General features: G+C 43.5%; 2 protein-coding genes across 6 annotated transcripts; both read left to right on the plus strand.

Annotated features, from left to right (window-relative positions):
• The first annotated feature begins 3,612 nt into the window (after positions 1–3,612).
• Positions 3,613–10,996, plus strand: LOC101067250 (muscarinic acetylcholine receptor M2-like). Its single transcript, XM_029842279.1, has 5 exons — positions 3,613–3,763; positions 7,019–7,232; positions 7,331–8,113; positions 8,586–8,893; positions 10,453–10,996. Exons 2-5 carry the CDS (start codon positions 7,071–7,073, stop codon positions 10,691–10,693), a joined length of 1,494 nt encoding a protein of 497 aa, XP_029698139.1. The 5' UTR covers positions 3,613–3,763; positions 7,019–7,070; the 3' UTR covers positions 10,694–10,996.
• A 696-nt stretch (positions 10,997–11,692) lies between these two features.
• Positions 11,693–19,440, plus strand: LOC101076394 (S-adenosylhomocysteine hydrolase-like protein 1). Of its 5 annotated transcripts, none has more exons than XM_011621020.2 (17): positions 11,693–11,998; positions 14,661–14,772; positions 15,100–15,237; positions 15,320–15,420; positions 15,510–15,612; positions 15,736–15,830; positions 15,907–16,013; positions 16,086–16,202; positions 16,275–16,338; positions 16,411–16,499; positions 16,569–16,639; positions 16,708–16,802; positions 16,900–16,998; positions 17,216–17,284; positions 17,368–17,446; positions 17,565–17,685; positions 17,753–19,440. In XM_011621020.2, exons 1-17 carry the CDS (start codon positions 11,705–11,707, stop codon positions 17,757–17,759), a joined length of 1,761 nt encoding a protein of 586 aa, XP_011619322.2. In that variant the 5' UTR covers positions 11,693–11,704; the 3' UTR covers positions 17,760–19,440. The 5 variants fall into 5 exon arrangements, with proteins under 5 accessions (XP_011619322.2, XP_029698132.1, XP_029698133.1 ...); XM_029842274.1 differs by lacking the exon at positions 11,693–11,998 and adding an exon at positions 13,475–13,629 and having other exon boundaries at positions 15,061–15,237; XM_029842275.1 differs by lacking the exon at positions 11,693–11,998 and adding an exon at positions 13,475–13,629.
• Positions 19,441–21,897: the final 2,457 nt, after the last annotated feature.

The following is a 21,897-nucleotide window of genomic DNA, read 5'->3' on the forward strand; positions in this document are numbered from 1 at the left end:
GCTGCGTGGAGTGACCTGTGATTAACGATCCTAATTTCAATTGTTTAATATAGAAATGGATGGGGAGTGGGTTGAGATGTGGTCAGAATTTATGTCCTCACTTTACATGTGATTTTCAATGCAGATGGTTGGCACTGCCTCATGCAAACCAGGCCCATAATTCTTCATGTGATAAACAATAATTATTACCAAATAGCAGGGGTGGGAATTTCAGATGAACCGCGACTAAGTTGAGACATTAATTAAAGCCCCTTAAAGTTAACACATTTTTGTTGGATCGACTTGAAAAACTGATGACAATAATATCATCACCCCGCTTGATACTATCCCCCCAAAATACATTAATGTTTACAGAAGTATTATATTACTGTATATAGTTGTAATAATCCATCACTGATTTCATTATATTCACTCTAAAGCAATCTTACTTGTCATTTACTAAAAAAAAAGGATTATTGTTTTATATTGTTGTCATGGACACACCCAGACACACACATTTGACTCCCAGATGATGGAGCCTCATGAGACCGTGTGTGTGTCAGCAGATGCTCATTATGCTCTGTAGGGATCACCGCCATGTGTGCCTACAACAACAGTTTTCTGTCATTAAACTTTGGTTTGCTTGCCCTCTGAGCTCAGTGATTGGTGAAGTGCTCAACACGTTCAAAACAAATGGAATGTTGCTGTTACTTCATAGTGTCATGGACCAGCTTACCAATTAATAAAGAGGAATTTAAATGCCCAATTTAAATAATATTTTTAAAGGAACCTATATTTTTCAGTCACATTATCATGCTGCCATTTGAGCAGACAAGGTGTTTCCTTAGAAATACTCAAAAAAAAATATTATGAGTATATATTATAATGATAATTCAAATTCTTTTATTTTGTATTCTATCAGACATTTTTGCTTGTTTTCAGTCGTTTGTTATTTTCTTGGCTCAGACTCTGACTTTGAATTGAAATTATCTTGATTATTTAATTTACATGTGGTGAGATCATCCTGTACTATCTGTCGGTCCTGCTTTTATTGGATGTGTGATGATGAAGGGAACAAACTAAAGTTAACCGAAGCCTCCGTCCGCTAGATGGCAGCAGAGCCACGAACCAACCAACACCCGAGGAGCTCCATTAGCCAAAGATTGAAAATACAGTTAGATTATTAGACTTATATTTATGCTCCCTTTCACTGGACAACTATTCCAATTTAAGGTCATTTAAGTTTGTTTGCTGTTTAAACCTATCTTGAAATTTTACATTCAAACTGCAATAAAACAAAGGTGGAGTTTGTGAAAACCACAAACTCTTAAAACGTTCCAGTGAACCCTTTCAGACATCAGTAACTACACATAGTTGTGGCCTAGATGTTTTTTCATCTCTAATTAAAAAAGGTTTTCATTGTTTGTTGCTTTCTTGATTTTATCCTCTTGTTGCTGCTACTGTAAGTCTCTGTAACCCCACATATTACGTAACTCTGGACCATACGGCCAGAAATGGAAGCCAGTGTCCGAGTAGTTCAAAAAAACATTTGTTGTTTGCCAAGAAATGTGAAAACACTGTGCACAGAGTTTGTTGAAATTCGGAACGTGGCTTGAATATGAAACAGGGGTGAATGAATCGTCATATTCTGGGACAGGCCTGCTGCACCTTCAGAACAGAACCCTCCCTGCAGAAATGATTTTTCAGAGGTGATTTTTACTCACTGAACTTTTCACATTTACATTAAAATGTACATGATAAAGGTGCAGACGTATATATAGAAAAAAGAAGTTTCCAGGAACATATGGGTCCCTTTCATTTGACAGTGTTTCATTAAAAATGGAATTTTAGAATTTCAGTGAAGATCAGACATCAGATAGAAGGCTTCTATTGTGTTGGGTGAACTCCGTCTATTCAGAAAGCCATCCAGCTTCCAGTGAGATGACCTCATTTCCTCGTAGCCTTCAGGATTTTCCTTTTATAATGAAGAGGAGTGTTCCTCATTGCTAGCACTGTTGACAACTCTTGAATGAGTCTGTTGGTGAGGACACATTCAACGGGTTCTTTTAGGACATGTCCTCAAAAGATGCTGACACTGAAAGAGTAGTGTGGGTGTGTGTGTGTGTGTGTGTGTGTGTGTGTGTGTGCGTGCACAGGGTGATGGCTTTTATCAGACTATACCGTATATACTACGCAAGGATGTGCCCATAAGCCCTGCAGCACGGTTTCCTTTATGTTCTCCATCTACCTTCCAGGGGACAGTAAAAAAAACAACAACATTCCATGTGACACGATAAATTACGCAATGAAGCCCATTGATGAAACTCAGACCTTTAACCAGCCCATTCATGCACAAACTCTAATTCAGGGCCCGCACGAGGACGGAGTGCTAGAAGGCTGAGATGCAAAGCAGCAGCCATCAAGTTGTGAGGACGCGAGGCAACTGCACAATCCCGATGAATTAAACATTCAGCTTAGAGGTCTGAAGCCGCTCAAGTTGACCACCGGTGGAAACCGCCGGCACAGAATCCTCCCTGTTTTGCCACTTGGAATCAAAACAACTGTAAATGTGTCATCATATATTACATATGGAGTTTTGCATCCATGGAGCATTTCAGCTCAGACAGAATGATAAATACACACTGATTACTTTTGGTTTTAGAATCACCACAAATGTATAAAAGCTAGACTCTTTTAAGCTACCTCCACCAACCATTACCTCTGTCCGTCCGTCCGTCCGGCTGGCTGACCTCTTATTACTACTGCCTGTATCCAAGTATTCTATATGCTGGCCCAGGTCAGAGCTCTCCGGGACCTTATTTAGTTCTAGTTCTGCCTGTTTTACCATTTCCAAAGTGTAATGCAGAATTACAACTGCTGCAGTAAGATGTTCCAGGAGGACATTTCAGAGACAGGAAGCTGAAGACAGGCATTTAGGCTGGAGACACGGTCAAAGTCTCATATCGATTTGTGCTCATGACAAATGGTGGCCCGGGAGAAGGGAAGCCACGGGCAGACTACCGCATTTTTCTACAACATAATTGTGACCACATCAGCATTATATCCAAGCAAATAAGCTGAAAGACCAATGGCAATGTGATCAGATTGCCGTATGTCTGCACCCGTGCGAGCACAATAAATCAAGTCATATTTTCTCATATCAAATTATACTTACATGTCTGGCTCGTGCCTGTTTGACGGCAGCATGCCCGTTTCAGTCACAATAATGTTTTGTGGGGACCGGCTATGATTCTTTGTGGTAATTCCATCAAAGTAAGGTCATACACCAAATGGGGCAGGTTGCATCACCAGATTGGTTGAAAGGTCAAAAGACCTCAAAGGTTAAAGTCCTGCAGCAACAGAACCGCAGCGCGAGCCTTTCCCTCTGTCCCGATTTTAATAAGGATCTTAGCACTTTGCAGGCCAGCACTCATCACTGTGGCCTATAGATTAACACAGATGTGTGTGTGTATGTGTGTGTGCTGGAGACATCGACACATACCACGTGTGTAAAATATTACTGGCCCTGCCTCCATCACTCGCTTATTCAGACGTGTGACCCGAGCTTCAGGGATGCAACACAACAGTCGGTAAGAGCCATTCTGACCCCTCCCCATTGTGTCTGTCAGGCTCTAACACACAAACACCAACGCACGCTATCAGAGGAGGAGCAACGTCAATGTAAGGTTGCGCTTCGCTTCTGTCGTCGCTCTAGTGTGGACTGAGGTGAGAGTATCATGGACCCAACCAAGAGAGTTCATCTGTGTCCTTCCCAGCACTCAAGGTGAGCTGAAATCTGACTTGTAAACTCTGCTTAAGGTAACCATGCATTTATTTTGTTTTATTTTACCTGCATTAAAGGCAAGGGATATAATGTTTCTATTTAAATGTTAGACATAAATTTGGGAGTTTTCTATGTAGTTTATGTAGATTAAATAGTGTAATTAAACCCTTCACATACAGATTCTGGTCCCGTTGCAGCCTCATTCTAACACTGATCCTGGTTTTATTGGTCCCCTAAGGCTGGTTTAGAAATGCTTGAATTTGTTCCATTCCTGAAGTCAGCAGCACTGATTCGGCTCTCTGGATTCCCTGATCTCCCTGCTCCTGAGGAATCCCTCCCTCTTTACTCTGGGTTTAAAAATGGGAATTAGATTTCATCCCAGCAGCTCCTCCCAGAAACTGTGGGCTTGCATCAAAATCAAGTTATGTTTTTAATCGTCGCTCATTAACCCTCCTCCTCCTCCCAGACCCACTCTCACAGGACTCTGCCTCTTTTTAAAAAGCCCACGACGACTTGTGAAAATCATGCTCGTCATTTCTCTGCATATGGGAGCTTTTCCACTTCTGTCCACCTCACTCCCACATTCTATGCCCAGTCTTTCATTTTGTTCTGGCCTGTGTTATACATCTGTGAAAGGCTGCAGCTCAGCCTGATGTGAAATTTCTCGCCCCTCACAGGAGGAATACAACTCTCACAAATCCAAGCAGTCAAGATGACTTCAAAAACCTTGTTTCTATCAAAGCCTTCTGTCGACTAACACAGAAACGAATGATATATTTTGTACGGTCCACTTAATTCTCTTTTGTGTGCACATGTTTACATGCATCCAGTCGCAGGATAGGTTAAAAAACCATCTGTGCAAACATCCCGGATGATCTGACCGGCCTCCAGCTTGATTTGTGTTCATAAACTAAGCAATAAAATACATCTACAAGGTTTGAGAAAAAAGCATCTTTGCATGAAATAATTACGTCCCCTTTGATCCCCGTGGTCATTAACTCGTCCTTTTGATGAAACTGGGCCCACCTGTCCTCATATCTGCAAACAAAGCCCTTGTTTCACCACCTCATCTGCTGGTAGCCACTTAGTTGCTGATGTCAAAGGCAGGGCAGACATTTTAAAGACAGCCTCCCCCTGTCCCTGATGGGTAGACCCACCACTACACCCAAGAAGCATATTACCGGTACAGCTACTGCTCGATCTAATTACTATGTTTCTACGCCTGTCAAAGAAATATTGTTTGTGTCTGTGACTCTCTCCAGTAGCTCTGAATTAGGGAGGTCCAGTAATGGAGGTCTGATTAGTGTAAATGATGGGAAGATGTGAGCATGAGCTTGTGAGGAAGCAGTTATCTCCTGCAGTTTCTCAAAGCATCCTCACACCAGCGGAGCAGACAGCATGTTAATATAAAGGTGTTGAGGTGAATTTATATCATGTTTGATTTACTTCAATAAATAATAAAAATATTCAATTCAATAAAAACATTTTTTTTAAAAATAAATATCAGCCTGTGGTGCAATACAAAAATTTGCAATAAATGTGTTTTTTTTAAAAGTGTCTTTTTAAAAAAAAAAGATAATTCTATAACTCTGGGGTTTCAGTTGTTTTAGGGTTACTTTTATTTCAATACATGCTAAATAGGAGTTCCTTTTGTATGCCATAATAATAATAAATATAATAAATAATAAAATGTTTTCTAGATGATGAAGAAAAGAGGCCTTTTAAATATATTAATTGATGCCCCAGAGGCAGACATTTTATGTCAGGTCAATGGAGCCTATATTAGAGTTTATTTAAATCCTATTTTATTGCATAATATTTATCATTACTGATTGAAATAATAATGTACCGTTTGTCCCTTATTGCAACTGATACTACTTTGTTGGGATTATTATATGTTATACCACAGACAGCACCTGCAACGAAAATATTCTGTGGTTTCTATTGTGCCTCAAATATATCAGACACAATGAAGCTACGTGTGATTTGACAGTGGCTCTGGTTTTAATTGTCATTTCAGCCACATGACACACTTGATATATACTGATCATGTGTATCATTTATTTAGATCACAGTTTATTCAGTTGAATAGAACTCTGAAAACATAAGTAGCTAAATTAGAATAAAAACAGAGCTATTAACATTGCTTCATACCAATGCCTTAGCATCTATTCAGATTTTGAATTAGTAATACTGCTGCAGTGCATGCTGGGACTTGGTGGACCAATCACGTGTCTGCCAGCAGGCCAGTCATGGTATAAATACGTGATAATATCTTATGTAATTGCACCGAGTGCTGGATGGGGCCCCGGGGCCTCAGGTTTGGTGCACGTTCTATAAAGGGTATCAAATGTAACAGTGTTTCTCCCCCAGACTGTTCAAAAATTAGACTTTAATGCAATCATGTGTTTTCCTAACAGTACCATAAATCAAGTAAACCCATGCCCGCATACATACACACACCCTTCACACATACATATAGGGCTCTTTCTGAAGCAGAAAAGGTCCAGAAGGGGTCTTTGATGGCTAAGTGATAAAGTTAGAGATGGTGTAATGAAGTTTCATCTGGCTGTAAGAGCAGGAAGGAAACGTCTTTCAGGTACAGTAAGATGTTATCACGTGGCCTAATGGAGTCACTTACAGGGTTTTAACAGTGTGCGACAACCCCTGTGGTCTCAACTGAGAGTCTTGACATTGATTTTCTGATCACAATACATCAGTTAATCACATTTTTGGGGTCTGTATATTTTATGACTGACCATAGTCCCGTCTATTGCTTTGGTTTTTAAAAGGTTATTATTATTTATATTGGTAATGATGCAAACCCTCATTTTATTTTTATCATTTGATTGCTTTTTATCACAGTTATTAGAGGCCATGTTATTTGGTAGCTGAAACACAGCTGGGACTGAAAGCATGAGTTTGATACCGTCTCCTGCACATGCACACATCAGCTGTATGCACATGTAACAGGTCACCAATAATGGCAAACTGGTGCAGCAATGCAGAATCTTTACAGATAAATATCTCAGCCCTGCTGCTTTTAGTCCCTCAAACTTTTTGGATGTATTATTTCTGATATCACACTGCTGGACGTTCCTGCTGCTGCCTTTATTTACTCACCTGTCCATCTTTGGCCAGCCTGGGAGCTGAAAAGGACTCAAACACCTGCTGTAGATTTGCAGCCCGAGAGCGGCGTGTTTGGCACGGATGGCCGTGCTGACGGACAACAGAATAACCTTTCTGTTTCTCCAGATACAGAGATGATCTGAAGCGCCTGTGAGAGATATTGGGAAATCTTGACAGAATGGAGAGCTCGTTCCTGTCCGCGAACACCAGCGGGAAGAGCGCCGGCATGTTCTCTGCAAGTCCGTACACCACTGTGGAAATCCTCCTGATCGTAACGGTGGCTGGGTCTTTGAGTCTGATCACCGTCGTCGGAAACATACTGGTCATGCTTTCCATCAAGGTTTGGCTTTGCTTCACCCCCCACAAGATTTATACGTTTTCTCTCACTTTGATAGTGTCGAGGAGCCTGACAGCCTTTTGCATGTTGTTTCTTTAAAGGTGAACAGGAACCTGCAAACGGTAAACAACTACTTCCTGTTCAGCCTGGCCTGTGCCGACCTCATTATTGGCATCTGCTCCATGAATCTGTACACTGTGTACATCGTAATTGGCTACTGGCCATTGGGAGCTGTGGTGTGTGACCTGTGGTTGGCTGTTGATTACGTTGTCAGCAACGCGTCAGTCATGAACCTCCTCATAATCAGTTTTGATCGCTACTTCTGCGTCACCAAACCACTGAGCTACCCAGTGCGACGCAGCACCAAGATGGCAGGCCTGATGATTGCCGCCGCCTGGGTCTTGTCCTTCATTCTGTGGGCTCCAGCCATCCTCTTCTGGCAGTTTATTGTTGGGGGGAGAACCGTTCCATCAGAGGAGTGCTACATCCAGTTCTTCTCAAACACGGTGGTGACGTTCGGCACAGCCATAGCAGCGTTTTACCTTCCAGTGGCCATCATGATCCACCTGTACTGGCGCATCTCCAAGGCCAGCCGCAGCCGCGTGAAGAAGGACAACAGGAAGACTTCAGGCACCAGTCTTGGAGATGGTCCCAATCACAGCCAGGAGGATGGGTGTGAGAGCCAGAACACCGGGAAGAGACGAGTTGCAGTTGAGGCTGGAGACAAAGAGGAAGATGAGCAACAGCAAAATGGTGACACTGCGGTCACCATGGTAACACAGAAAGGCTCCAATGCTGGGATTGAGACGAATCCAACACACCCACCTTCCCCTGGAAATTCAGCTGCCGACAGACAAAGTTTGGTCACAAGGACACTGTTTAAGGTAAACCCAATTTTATTAGAAATTCTCAAAAAACATATTGTGAATATTCAAATTGAGGTGTTAAACAGTCAGTTGTGGAAAAATATAAAAAAAACAACCTTGACTTCTATTGATGTTTAACTACATTAATGCTCGGAGTTCTGCCAGAAAATAAAAAAGTCAGAGATACGGAAAACTTCGATTCGGCCATTTTCGAAGAAACATTGCGTCGTCCCAGAGTCGAACTTTAAATGACATGTTTTTTAAAAAGAGACCTTTGGAATTCACAGCATTTGTGAAGCTGTGTTGGTTAGCACATGACAGGGCCTTGTTACAATAGGAAAAATCAGGGTAGCAGGTCTATAATTCTAACTATAGTTCTATCCAACAGGACTTAAGGCTTGTTTTAATACTTCTGCTGCATTCATGTTAAACATATGAGGTATTAAAGTATAACAACCACTGACAGGTTCTTTCTGCTCACATTTCACAGGTAACTAAGCAAAACACTGTTGCCAAGTGGAAGAGGAAGGGGATTTCTTCAAGGGAGAAAAAGGTGACGCGCACCATCATGGCCATCCTGGTTGCCTTCGTGGTCACATGGACGCCGTACAACGTGATGGTCCTGATCACCACCTTCTGCTCCGTCTGTATTCCAAACTCCCTCTGGACCATCGGCTACTGGCTCTGCTACATCAACAGCACCATCAACCCGGCCTGCTACGCCCTGTGCAATGCCTCCTTCAAAAATACCTTCAAACACCTGCTCCTGTGCCAGTACAAGAACATACGTTCAGCACGGTGAGGGCCGTGAGCACCTGTCAGTCACACATGTGGCATCTGTAACCTGTGAAGGCATATTGTTGTCGTAGAAACATTGGTATTGTACTCACACCTGTTACTTCCCACTGCCATTAACAATGAACACACTAATGACATACTCATTGTGTCATTACATAACTAAAACTAGTGAAAAATGAGTCTGTTACAGTCAACTGTGAAGAGTGTAGATGCCTCCTATACGTGAGCTTGTTCAGTGTGCGCTTTGACATGCAACATTCTTATACACTAACATCTTAAGTGTGGTAAATGTGATAGTTGTGAACAGCGATTTTCTTCAATACCAGAATGGAACTAACAAATAGTGTGAGAACAACATACAGTATATCAGAAATGTCAAGTGATGCTTGTAAATGGAAATGAGTAGCAAAAATGAAAGATATCTCTGTGAATAGCATGCGTTTGTGTTTGTGTGTGTGCGCACGTGTGTGTGGGTGTGTTAGATTACACCAAAAGCAAATAACAAATATAATCCACGTTGTTTTGAGCCCAAATGTAATTTCTGTCCCGATGGTCCTTTTATTGTTGATTCTGTAAACAAATATGTTATGCTGAATAAAAGCAGTAATGACATTACGTGGACGTTAGGCTTTATTCATCATAAGGGCAGAATTGTGATCATCATGGTGCATTTGCCGATGCTTCCCGTCAGACCTTGTGTGTCCAGCTGCTTTCAGGCTGCTGATGTTGCTGATAACAGCAGATCAATAATGGCTTTTGAGTTTTCTTGCTTTTGTTAAATGTCACAAAGAAGCCGGTAAAGTTTCTCCTTCCTTTTTCTGCATTAAAGGATCACTTGGTAAAATGTGTAAAGATCAATAAATAGCAGCCAGAGCTTTCTGCTTCGCAAAGCTTACCGACCTTAACAGCGTCTCTTAAACATTTGGCAGATTCACTCTGTTCAAACGAATCGTGGCATGATTCAATATTTAATCAGGCTCATATTCAAAAGCACTGATGACCCATCTTCTTCCCCTCATATTTAACAACACACTTTGTACTTTGGACTATAGGGAACATGTATTATGTTGCTTATTTTTCCTCAGTTATTCATCCTGAGGTCAGCGGGGTTTCTTTGTTGTCTGATAGGAAAACTGTAGAATTGCTGCGCCCTCTAGTGGAATAAGAAACACATTTCACACTGTTGTTGCTGACAACTTTGATGAGTTATTTTTGTCACTTGGTGGAGAAATCGGTAATATTATTGATCTTTTTCCATGTGGTAAATGTTTATTAGTTTATTTCTGTATCATGTGAAGTTTTGTACTCACTGTAATTATTTAAATTGCCTGCACAAAAGACCCACTGGCTGGAGCCCAGATGCTCCAGGACACCTATGGAAAGCCTGGTCAGCTGGTTCAACGTGAACTGGCCGCCTTACAGGACAATCCAGCCCTCAGGTTGGGTGATGCCACTGCCTTCAAGACGCTCGCTGCATCCCTCCAGACCTTGGTTGGAATTATGCGGACCCTTGAAGGCCAGGACAGCAACCAATTCCATTGTTCTTTCCATGTTTACAGGCTCGGCAGGATACCCCAAGCCCACCTTAACAACTGTTTGGATCATTGGTTCCAGAATGACATCAGGCTGGTGCCTGCAGGTCCTACGCCCCGCAGGACTTTGCTGCCTGGCTGCAGACACGGGCAGCAGCGGTGCGGGTCTCCAGCGACATTGCCTGGCAGTTTGATCAGATGCAGGATACAGGAAATGTATGCATTTCACTATTGCTTAGGCTTCCTGCAAGCGCTTCGAGGACATTGAGCCTCTGGCAGATGGAAATCCTGCCCTTCAAAGACATAGAGAGTCTGTGAATGAGCTTCTACTGCCTGGACCACCCCTTGGACCATCCCTACTCGGTGTTCCGCTGAGGATCCACAAGCACTCGTTCGCCATGAGCGGATATACCTATGATGGTGGACTTCCCTCAGCTATATACTTGTGATATATTGGCCTATGGCTGTTGCATGTACACATCTGTATATTAGCAACTCTAGCAACTATAAGTTCACCATCTCTGTAACCTGTAACGCTGAAGCTTCCTAACCAATCTCAACTCAGAATAAAATATATAAAAATCCATTTGGATGTTACCGCACCTTCCTCCAGAAGCACTCTTGATTCTCTGACCGGAATAATAGTCTATAACGTACCGCCTGTCCAGCAACCCTTGAGTCCCACCCTCTTTATTAAGTAACATTTCAGAGTTTCATTTTTGTCATTAACTTTTTTTCTCAAGAAACTAGGTGACTTTGAAAGGTGTATATTTCAGCCATAAAAATATTTGCAGTTGATGGAAATCTGAGTAAATGAACACTTTAAGACATTTACTCTGAGGATGGAAGCCCGAGGTTAGGTTGTTGCTCACTGCTGCTGGAATGTCATGTAAATATCTAGGGTGGCAATTTGTTTATTGTGTAAGCCTTTGTCTGTTTTTCATGTGATTTGAGTTGATGTTGTCAAAGACAACACAACTGGTCTCAATGCAGTTTTAAGCACACGTTTCTCTTGCAAACATGTGCAGGCAAGCGGATGAGGGTGCTTTGATGACTTTCAGGCCCTGAACACGTTACTTTCCTCCATTTCAGGGTTTCATTTGTGCCTTCCTAACAGCTGTGCTCACATCGGTGTTTACACTGTACACGCTGCACCCAAGACTAATGATCTTACTTTACATTTAGTCAAAGTAACCAAATATAGCTCCTGTTGACTGTAAACACAAGCATTGACATATGTGGGGACAGCCAGACATCACCTGGTCACTTCACTGCTGCCATGGCAGACAGAAAGGAGCAGACAGATGCCTCCTGGAAGGACCTGCCACTGCCAGACCAGTTTCCCGAACCGCTCACCGAGGGCTGCGATGGACCCCATTGGGGGAAACTGGGTGACACTTCAACAAGCAAGAACACAGAAGAAAGCGCCAAAAACCATCCACATCAGTGCAGTCCCAACCTGCTGCTGATGCTGAAGGCGGCAGAGAGCTGGAGGATGCCTCACAGTCGGGACAGAGAGCGGGAGGAGACGGCTAGGCCAGAGCTGCTGGGTGAAGCTCAGAGGACCGACATGGTGAGTGAGACGTAGACGCGCACGTCTGGCTGCAGCTCTGCATGAGGCATCAACGCCCACGCGATCAGTATGTGAATGATTTTCTTTGGAAGGTGCACATCTCTGTAAATGTTTGACCAGCTGATTTTTCAATGTTTTTGAATATGCTGGATTAGAATCTACACAGATGAAATCTTAAAGCGCAGAGCTTTCAGGAAGTAACAGTCTTTATTCAAACTCAAAAGGCCTCCAAGGAGGGATTAAACAAAAAAAACAACTAAACTAAAGAAATCCAAAAAAGGGGCAAAGCCAAACAAAATACACTCTCTTATGAGGATCAGACAAACAAAGGTTGTGACAGTCTCAAAGATTCTCATGGCAATGAAGGACAAGCTGGTGATCATGACAAGGGACGTGATACACTGGCAAAGGACCAAGGGAGACACCAACTATAAGCACATGGGGGGGGGGGGGGGGGGGGGGGGGAATGGGGAACAGCTGGAAACAATCAGGAATCAGGGAAGACAATTGGACAGGTGACACATAAGGAAAAACAAGTGGTCCGAAACGAGAGGAGAGTTAGTTTCAAAATAAAACAGGAAGTCACAAAACCAACATGGAGACGGGACAAAAAAGAGCCAACTTAACCCACAGGTGTGACAGGAGCAGGTGATCACCTGATTGCTGAGGTGGAAACTGCCACCTTCCTTTTTTATTATTATAAATGAAAGCCGCCTTTCTGTTGCTTGTCTGCATCTAGATCTTTACCTTCTTTGTTAGAGCCCAACTTCATTTTTAAATCAGTATTTCCTACAGCAGATTAGAGTAATTCAAAGGTTCGATGAGGGGGTTCTTTCTCAACAAATTGTAGACTAAATTCTAGAAATGTGGCCTTCTGTTGTGCTGCATATATACAGTTATACAAAGGTTGCTATGCCGAGCTGCAGACCGTGACAAACACACGGTGTAACACACACCCGTGGAAAAGCTCTTTTTAATCTGGAAAACATGACGACTTTCCTCACCAGCAAGTGAGCTCACCAACAGTGTCACCAACAGTGGTGAGAAGAATCTTCTTTTCTTGGGGTTTGCTTGTGTGTTTGTTTGTGTAACGTCATCATTTAAGGTCACATTTTCCCCCCGATAAAAGTGTTGCTCGTTAATCAATGCAGAGGCAACAGAGAAGCTGCAGATGACCAACATGAATGAGCTCAGAGGTGAAACAATCGTCATCCGTTTCTCTTCTCCTGACACTTTCATCAATGTATGCAGGTGTAAACACTTTATTTACGCACATAACAGTGCGCCTCTTCTCTTTCACACTTCTCTTAAGGATATTATCAAACCTGTTTTCTCCTGCTGTTCTCTTCCCTTCTGAGGGTGACAAAGACCCCTTTTGTTTCTGGTCTTTTCCCTCCACCTGTTACCTGTCCTGTTGGATGGAGGCGTTGCCGTGGAGCGTCACTCAGCCAGATCTTTGCTGCCTTTACTAGTACCAGTTTGCAGCTGTGCAGACTGAGATCAGTGAGATTAGTGAGATCAGTGAGATCAGTCCGGTCGGCGTCTGCAGCAGCAGCATGAAGAAAGCTTACAGTCTCGTGAATACAGCCAAAGCCAAAGACCAGGAGGCTGTGCAGTCTGTCTATCTCAAGGTATCTGTGATTTTTGGTGTGCAGGGAGAAAAACATTTGTCTTTTAATTGCCTTTTTCTGCTTAAAGAGTGAAGGATAAAGTTAAATTTTGATCAGTGCAGCTCAGGACAGAGAGAAGTTCTAAATTGTTTCATTGTTTTTTATTTTACTGTAGCTTTTTTTATGGTAAATTGCAAAAATTGAAAGATAAAGGAGTGTTTGTACAAATCCACCAGGTTTATAGCTGAGAGAAGTGCGTTAATGAATAATAGGGTGAATTGTTATCATTGGAGCTGGTTTGACTGTTGCTAGACTAAAACCGAAAATCCAATTCCATATATGATTATTTAACGATAGTATTACGTAAGTAGGTGACAGTCGCGGTAGAACAATGTTATTGATTGACTTTTCAGATGTCAGTTTGTCACCTTGTAACAAAGCAGCTAAGGTCAGAAAGTGCGTTTGTTAGTTATTTGTGATTAAGTGACTATGAATGAGCGAATATGCTGCATTTATTAGGATGATGAATAGATCAGAGACCCAGAAGAACAAAAACCTTTATTCTATCTTAATGAGCATCTCAGATTTAAGTGCTTCCAACAAGGATTATAGGAACCGGTTGGATTAGCAGCTCAACATCTTCTTGCTTCCATATTGTATTTTTTTTTTACTCTAAATCTTTTTAATTGAATATTTTGGTCAGAAAAACTGAGAAGCAGTCGCCCAAAATAACTGAGTATATCAGGTGCTCTTGGTAGAGGTTATTTTCACACGCAAACTTCATATTTTGTACTACTAAATTAGTTTAAACCAGAGTCTGAGTGAAATTCTAAAGGACGCGCCGCTGATTTGCCATGAGCCATTAAATGTGTTTGGTGGTGGGGTCACTTGGGGGGGTGGGTTAAGGTTTTTTATTTCTGGAGCTCAGACCTGAAAAAGCTGCCAAATTTTAAACTTTTAAATTGGTCAAACTTAATACAGATGGTGCTGTTGGCAATAATGAAGCCGTTATAATCACGCCCCCTTTTTTTGATTCTTTTCTGTCCCCGTAGCAAATACAGTTCACCGACCAGAAGCAAGAGTTCAACGAGCGTCCCCTCAAGGCTGCCCGGTGCTCCTTGTCTCGGACCACTTCCCAGTCGTCCACAGACAGCCACAGTTCAGGTACAGGAAGTGAAAACACTGAGGCCTACGCACAAGCGTGATCACATGACCTTGATGTGTAAACTGCGCAGATTCCGATCCTACGTGAATCAGGCTCTGGGCTTTCTCTGCCACATCTAAACTGGGCTTACAAGGAAAATTCTCTGAGTTTTAAGTCCAATTAATTTGGTTCTAATCGCCGCTCTCAAACATGTCAGTCACTTGTACAGACTTCAAAGGCTTTAGAGGAAACTGAAACAATAAGGCTGAGAAACCAGAGCCGGCTCGTGTTATCACGTGTCTCTTCAGATGACGCTGAACACTCCAGCAATCAGTTCTGTCTTCCAGCGTGCAGTGACAGCTCAGGCAATGAGTCCTCTCCCAGAGAACAAAACCAGAAGGCCTCCACGGGCTTTTCGGACTTCTGCATCAAGAGCATCAAACAGGCCCATTTTGGACGCAGGGAGATAGAAATTGCAGAGCAAGGTGAAAGGAGAAGGCAGGAACCACTAAATGTGGATAAAGATAATGAATAAATGCATAGACTGACAGCCTGTGGTGTGTGTAGAAATGGCAGCGCTGATGTTCCTGAGGAAAAGAGTAGGAGGGGAGAAACCTCTGGCCGGAGCCAAAGTGATGGGCTGCACACACATCACTGCACAGACTGCAGTCAGTTCAACACACACACACACACACACACACACACACACACACACACACGGAGAAAGAGAGAGAGTGAGTGTATGCTTCTCCTGCAGGTGTTAATCGAGACCTTGTCTGTGTTGGGAGCTCAGTGTCGCTGGGCGGCCTGTAACATCTTCTCCACTCAGAATGCTGTGGCCGCTGCTCTGGCTGAACAAGGTAGAGTGTGTCTGGATGTGCGTGTGTGTGTGTGTGTGTGTGTGTGTGTGCGCGTGTGCGTGAGTAGCTGGTCTGGTTCTTGTGCTCGGTCTCTCTTCACCTTTCACCTTCCTTGCCGTCCAGGCACTGCAGTGTTTGCGTGGAGGGGAGAGTCAGAGGACGACTTCTGGTGGTGCATAGAGAAATGTGTGGGTGCTGAGAGCTGGCAGCCCAACATGGTAGTGTAAACACAGATTTCAAGGCTGAGGAGACATATAGCTTCATCCCGGGATAATGTGAGGATTCTTTTGTCAGATTTTGGACGATGGGGGTGACCTGACCCACTGGATCTATAAGAAGCATCCAGGTCTGTTCAGAAACCTGAAAGGCATCGTGGAGGAAAGCGTTACAGGGATCCATCGGTCAGTTTTAGCAACACTCCATCTGCACCTGGAAGCCCACAAACTCACGCCCCGGCTGTTTTTTTCCCCTAGGTTGTACCAGCTGTCCAAGGCAGGGAAGCTGTGTGTTCCCGCCATTAACATGAACGATTCCGTGACCAAGCAGAAATTCGACAACCTCTACTGCTGCAAGGAGTCGGTGCTGGATGGGTACGGAACCACCCTGTGTTCCTAGACACTGGTGCACAGTGACTGTCTAACTGGTCTGAACTGGTCTTTCAGGCTGAAGAGAAGCACGGATGTCATGTTTGGGGGAAAACAGGTGCTGGTGTGTGGATACGGTGAGGTCAGTAAGCAGACTATTTCAGGACATGACAGGTGAGGCCGACACAAGTTATCGTGGCTTTTTTTGGTGCAGGTTGGAAAAGGCTGCTGTGCTGCCCTGAAAGCTGTGGGCGCAGTTGTTTATGTCACAGAAGTGGATCCCATCTGTGCCCTTCAAGCCTGGTAGGAAGAGTGTCTCTGACAGTAATGTGGAAATAACCAAATAATAAACTTACTGTTGTGTCTTCTCAGCATGGACGGCTTCAGAGTGGTTAAAATGAAGGAAGTGGTCAGACGGGTGGACATGGTCATCACCTGTACAGGTGACTGCAGGCATATTAGATCCCGTGAAGTGGAGCGACACACGAATGCATTTTGTCTCCACTCAAAGGTAACAAAAACGTGGTGGTGAGGAAACATCTGGACAGGATGAAGAACGGCTGCATCGTCTGCAACATGGGCCACTCCAACACTGAGATAGATTTGGTATCAACTTTTATTTTTGCACATTGGTGTCGGTGTAAATCCCCATACAGACGTGTGTGTGTGTGTGTGTGTGTGTGTGTGTGTGGGTTAAACTCAGGCGAGCTTGCGGACTGCAGAGCTGAGGTGGGAGCGTGTGAGGTCTCATGTGGATCATGTCATCTGGCCTGATGGCAAGAGAATCCTCCTGCTGGCAGAGGTGATGTTGTTGTGGCTGTTGTTGATGTTGTTGATGATGATGGTGATGATGATGATCTAGACCAATGGTTACCAGCTTTTTCTCAGCTAAGATCACTTCAGTGTTCATGTCATACAATGAAAAGCAAAGATCTACTGTATCCTAACATCTATTAGCTGAAATCACGTACAAAAGTGGCCTCGTCATGTGACTCCTCCTCTTTAAAATGGTGTTTCAGGGTCGCTTACTTAACCTGACCTGTTCCACGGTCCCTTCACTTGTCCTCTCCATCACCACAACGACCCAGGTATAGTCCTTTATTTTCAGCACAACATTGACGACAAGGAACTGAATGTTAAAGCTAAAGTCTGGTGGTTCCATTTGTGTCAGGCCCTGGCGCTCATTGAGCTGTACAGCGCTCCAGAGGGGCGATACAAACAGGACGTTTACCTCCTGCCAAAGAAGATGGGTACATCCATCGGTATTATTTATACAGGTCCCTCTCTGTCATCATGAAAAGTCTCAGATCTGTGTGTGTATGTGTGTGTGCACGTGCATGTGTGTGTGTGTGTGTGTGTGTGTTTCAGATGAGTTTGTGGCCAGTCTTCACCTGCCAACATTTGATGCTCATCTAACAGAGCTGAGTGAGGAACAGGCCAAATACCTGGGCATCAGCAGATCTGGACCCTTTAAGCCTCATTATTACAAGTGAGTTCTTCCCTGAAGTGACAGCACATGTCACATTTTGTTGGCCTTAAACAAATGTTTTAAATAGGTATTGAACCCTCCGGAGATCAAGCACGAGGGCGGTCAGATGTGATGTTTGGACAGTTCTGCAGAGAGTTCTGACCTCTACGACCACAGAGGGGCTGGACCAAGGCTCCATCTGTATTTTTCCGCAATGTGACAGGGAATTGTTTAATTTACTGGAGAGGAAATCAGCATTTTCTTCTTTGAATTTGATCACGTTGACTGAATAAAGGAAGGAAGGATGGAAGCAAAAATAATTAAATGAGGGCGCTGTAGAACAGGGCTTAGAAAGTGCAGAACTACAGAACTCAGTGTTTTAACAGTAGAGGGCGCCAGAGGTCTGTTGCATTTAGTGTCAGGGAAAGGTCACAAAATAACTTTTGTATTGTAGTTTATCAATTCAGCAGGAATATATATAGGATGCAATGTTGAAAAGATATTTACTTGTAGAAACATCGGATGTGGGTTGAATCTGTTGAATTGGAAGAATTTTGGTTTTCTTGGGTCTGACCAAATACAAATGTTAAAATGCCGGCAAAGGCCCTTCAACCATCTCTTTTGTTAAGAATAAATGGAAATGGTATGCATGAACAAATGGAATTGATGCTTTTAATGTTGATTTAAGTTGATATTTAGGCAAAGATCATTAATATCCACCAATGTGCATTCAAATATATGATGTAAAGTCATGCAATTTAGCCACATTTTTATACAGTTAAGAAAAAAATCTTTGAACCATCCCTTAAGTCTGAAATATGACATATGAGACATGAGGAGAAAAACAAACAGGAAGCATGAGATGAATGAAGTATAGTTAAAATGACTATAGACTGTGGGTTATTTGCACCAAAATCCTCAAAAACATCACTTTTTTTGTTTTTTTTTAACATGTTTCCTATTAACTTTGCTGTCAGAATGAGGTTTGAATGATTTAAATTTAAAAAAATTGCCCAATCTCTGTTCCAAGAAAGCTCATTTGGGCATACGACAATCATTATCTCTTTTCCTCAATTGTTGCATCCTGGAGCCTAAAAATACACCCGTCCCTGGATTACTGTAATCCAGAGTCTCCTGGTGTGTGTGTCTGTGTGTGTGTGTCTGTGTGTGTATGTAAAGACATGACCTGGCTCCCTCTTAAACTGAACACTGTGTTTCTCTGAGGCAGCAGACTAAGGTGATGTCACAGATTTTGTTCACAGTACCTTTCCTCTTTCTCTCACTCTTTCTGCTCATCCAACCATCACTAATTCACCCAGAACACATTTTCTGTATCTCCTCTTCCATCAGTGTAGTTTTGGCAATGAAAGAGAAGACATGTTACTTCAGCAAGTCTTAAAATGTCAGTTAAAGAAGAAGAAGATTTTATTGTCATAACACTAGTTTGGACAGTAAAAATCCGAGGCTGGATGGAGGGTCACGCTGAGGCGCCTGAGTTGACCAAGCTAACCTGTCTACTTGTGAGGGGGGATCTGTAAAATAAAGGAATAAAGGAGGTTATAGAGCAACACACTGGAATATATCAACACTTGGGGGATATATTAATTAAACGGCTGCAATGATAAAGGGAGGAATGCTGTGATTTTCCCTCCCAAACCGTGTGTGTATGTGTGTATGTGTGTGCTGTTAATCCATTTGTTGATGATGCATCTGTAAAATGACAGATGGCCTGTTTAGCCTGTTCGCTGTTGTCAATTAAAGCCAGGAAGCTCAGAATTTTGTGCATGTGTGTTTGTGTGTGTGCACACGAGTGTGTGTGTTAAGGATTCTTCCTAAAGAGCTTTGATGCCTTTCTTGCATCAATACACGGTCTAATCACTTGCACCAGCTGTCAGCATGCCGGCCTCCGCTCTTCCTCCTCTCCCTCGTCATCTGTCGGCCCCTCTCTTGCTGGCCTGATTCTCACAGCATCTCAACCGAAAGGACGACCACGTCAGCACGCAGTCCCATCTCTGTCAGATCTGGAGTCCCACCTCTCACCTGGTGAACTCTGAACCCCTCCGTTCCCCTGATTAAACAGCGGTTAACAGCTGACTGACGGCTGAGTTCCGAAGCAGAGACGCATTGGCTTTGTTTAATGACAGTGTTTTATTCTGGAAATACCAGGAAGGGATTGTTGTTTTCCAAAAGGGAACAAATAAACCAGAGACTTTTCATTCTAATAAAACTTCTCCTACCTGCAGTTCCATCAGTCCCAACGTGGGATCACCTGGGGTCAACCCTGCTTGTTTGTTGATCAGGCTGCAGGGGTCAGTCTCTAAAGGCTGTGGTTGGTACCATCACACTGATGTTCAACCACAATCTGTGAAGACGTTAATTTAAGCAGCTGATTCTCTGTCTGGTGTGTCGACGTCCTGCATCCTTTGCAGAGCTTCTGGTGTTCTGAAGCTGCAGAAACAGTGAGGAGTTCTATTTTAACCCTCCTCACTGCTGACCTGCAGCCACTCACACACCCAACAACCACACTCCGAACCCGTGATTCCCTCAATCCTAAAAATCTTCTTCCCTCGGTCAGACGTGCAGGTGACAGATTCGATCTCTCGGTCAGTTGTTGGCAATTCTAGAACTACCGGATCCTTCTAGCCCACCGGAGTGAGTTCTACCATTGCCAAACACTGTGGGAGAGTTCACCAGATCTGTGTGGCGAGCAGGCGTCAGGTTACAGAGATAGGGTGGCCAGCTTCTATGGTAACCACTAATATCTCAGAGCAACGATCAATCAGACCTCTTCACTCCAGAGCGCCTCTCAGAGAAAAGCCGTGCACCTCTCTTGTCCCATATTGGCACTACACATGATTGCTCAAACAGCAGGAAACGAAACAAAAATGTGCTAGTGCCAAAATGGGCAAAGGAGTTGGCCAGTTCCCTTCCGTTTGAGAGCAGCGTGTCTGTTGGATTGACCCAAGAGGCAGCGTGGATGTGTCTCCACGCTGTTTATGGCCCTATGGTAATTCACTGAGTATGCTGTGACAGTGAATTCTACCAGTGCCATAAACAGAACAGGAGATGTGAGCCACAGACGCGCCGATGCTAACAAACACCAGCCGCTCTGCTCAGGTTTTATTCATCAACCAGTTAAAGGAGTCTGGGTTTTTCTCTACAGCTTGCAGGTAAATGGAGAGGTTTTTTTTAAAAAAATATTTAAAATCAAATTCGGCAGTGAAATCCTCTGGACACCAGCAAGTGGAACACAAGGGTCTTTCCATCTCTGCTGGTGTGTGTTTACTAGCAAGTGTGTGATTTGTACCTGATGCTACTGATGGAGGTGACGTACAGCTCAAATTGATTCTAACTTACGGAATGATGGGCTAAGTGATTTTTGAGAAGCTGCAAATGAGACTCCCAAAGCAGAGCTCATCTTTCTGTTTCCGGGAGAGATCAATAAATCCAGGGGAGGGAGAAGGAGAGAGAGCACAAACGTTTGATCAACCTTTTGAAAAACTGTAATAGTGTAAATATGTTTCAGTCATAAACACGAGGTTTGATAGTCTTAATCTCTGGTGTTCAAAAATGCAGTTTAATCATTGTCGAATTGAAAGTTAGGTGTCATATTTGGTGACATTCCAATGTTTCTGTTCCTGTTCTTACCATTAAAATGATCCAACAGCCTCGATTCCACCAAAGAAACGCGTCCAAGGGTCGATCTTCAAACTCACGCAGTCTTTCATTTGCGTTTAAAACGAGCAAATGTTTCTTTTCCTGGAGGGAACCAGACTGAGTGCTGCTGCCTCTTCGTCCACATGGTGCCAGTTCACTCCGTGTCCCTGTCTCGGCCCCTTGCTGCTGTTTGGGCGGGTGGGTGCGGGATTTCAAAGCACAGGTAATTCTCTGCTAAGCATCTTAACCCGCTGCAGTGGAGTAATCCACGCTCCTCTCCCCCCTCTACTTCTGCTTCTTCGGTGCTCAGGGCCGCGGCAGAGTTTGTCCGCGCTTTTACGCACACGGATGAGTGCGTTATTTTGGCAGCGTTGAGGATGAACTACGACTCGACGTTACCCACAAATTACTGATGCACGCAACACACCACTCGCGTGCTTTTGTCTAATACTTTAGAATACAGATTTCTTTTTTTAATGGGCTTAAACGGTCCTACCAGCATCTCCGGGTGTGGCATCCTGCATCAGACAGGCCTGAAGCTCCGCGCTCTCTCCTACATGACCGGGGCCACAAGTT

Source organism: Takifugu rubripes, chromosome 9 (genome assembly GCF_901000725.2).
Source record: "Takifugu rubripes chromosome 9, fTakRub1.2, whole genome shotgun sequence".
In the NCBI taxonomy this organism is placed as follows: domain Eukaryota; kingdom Metazoa; phylum Chordata; class Actinopteri; order Tetraodontiformes; family Tetraodontidae; genus Takifugu; species Takifugu rubripes.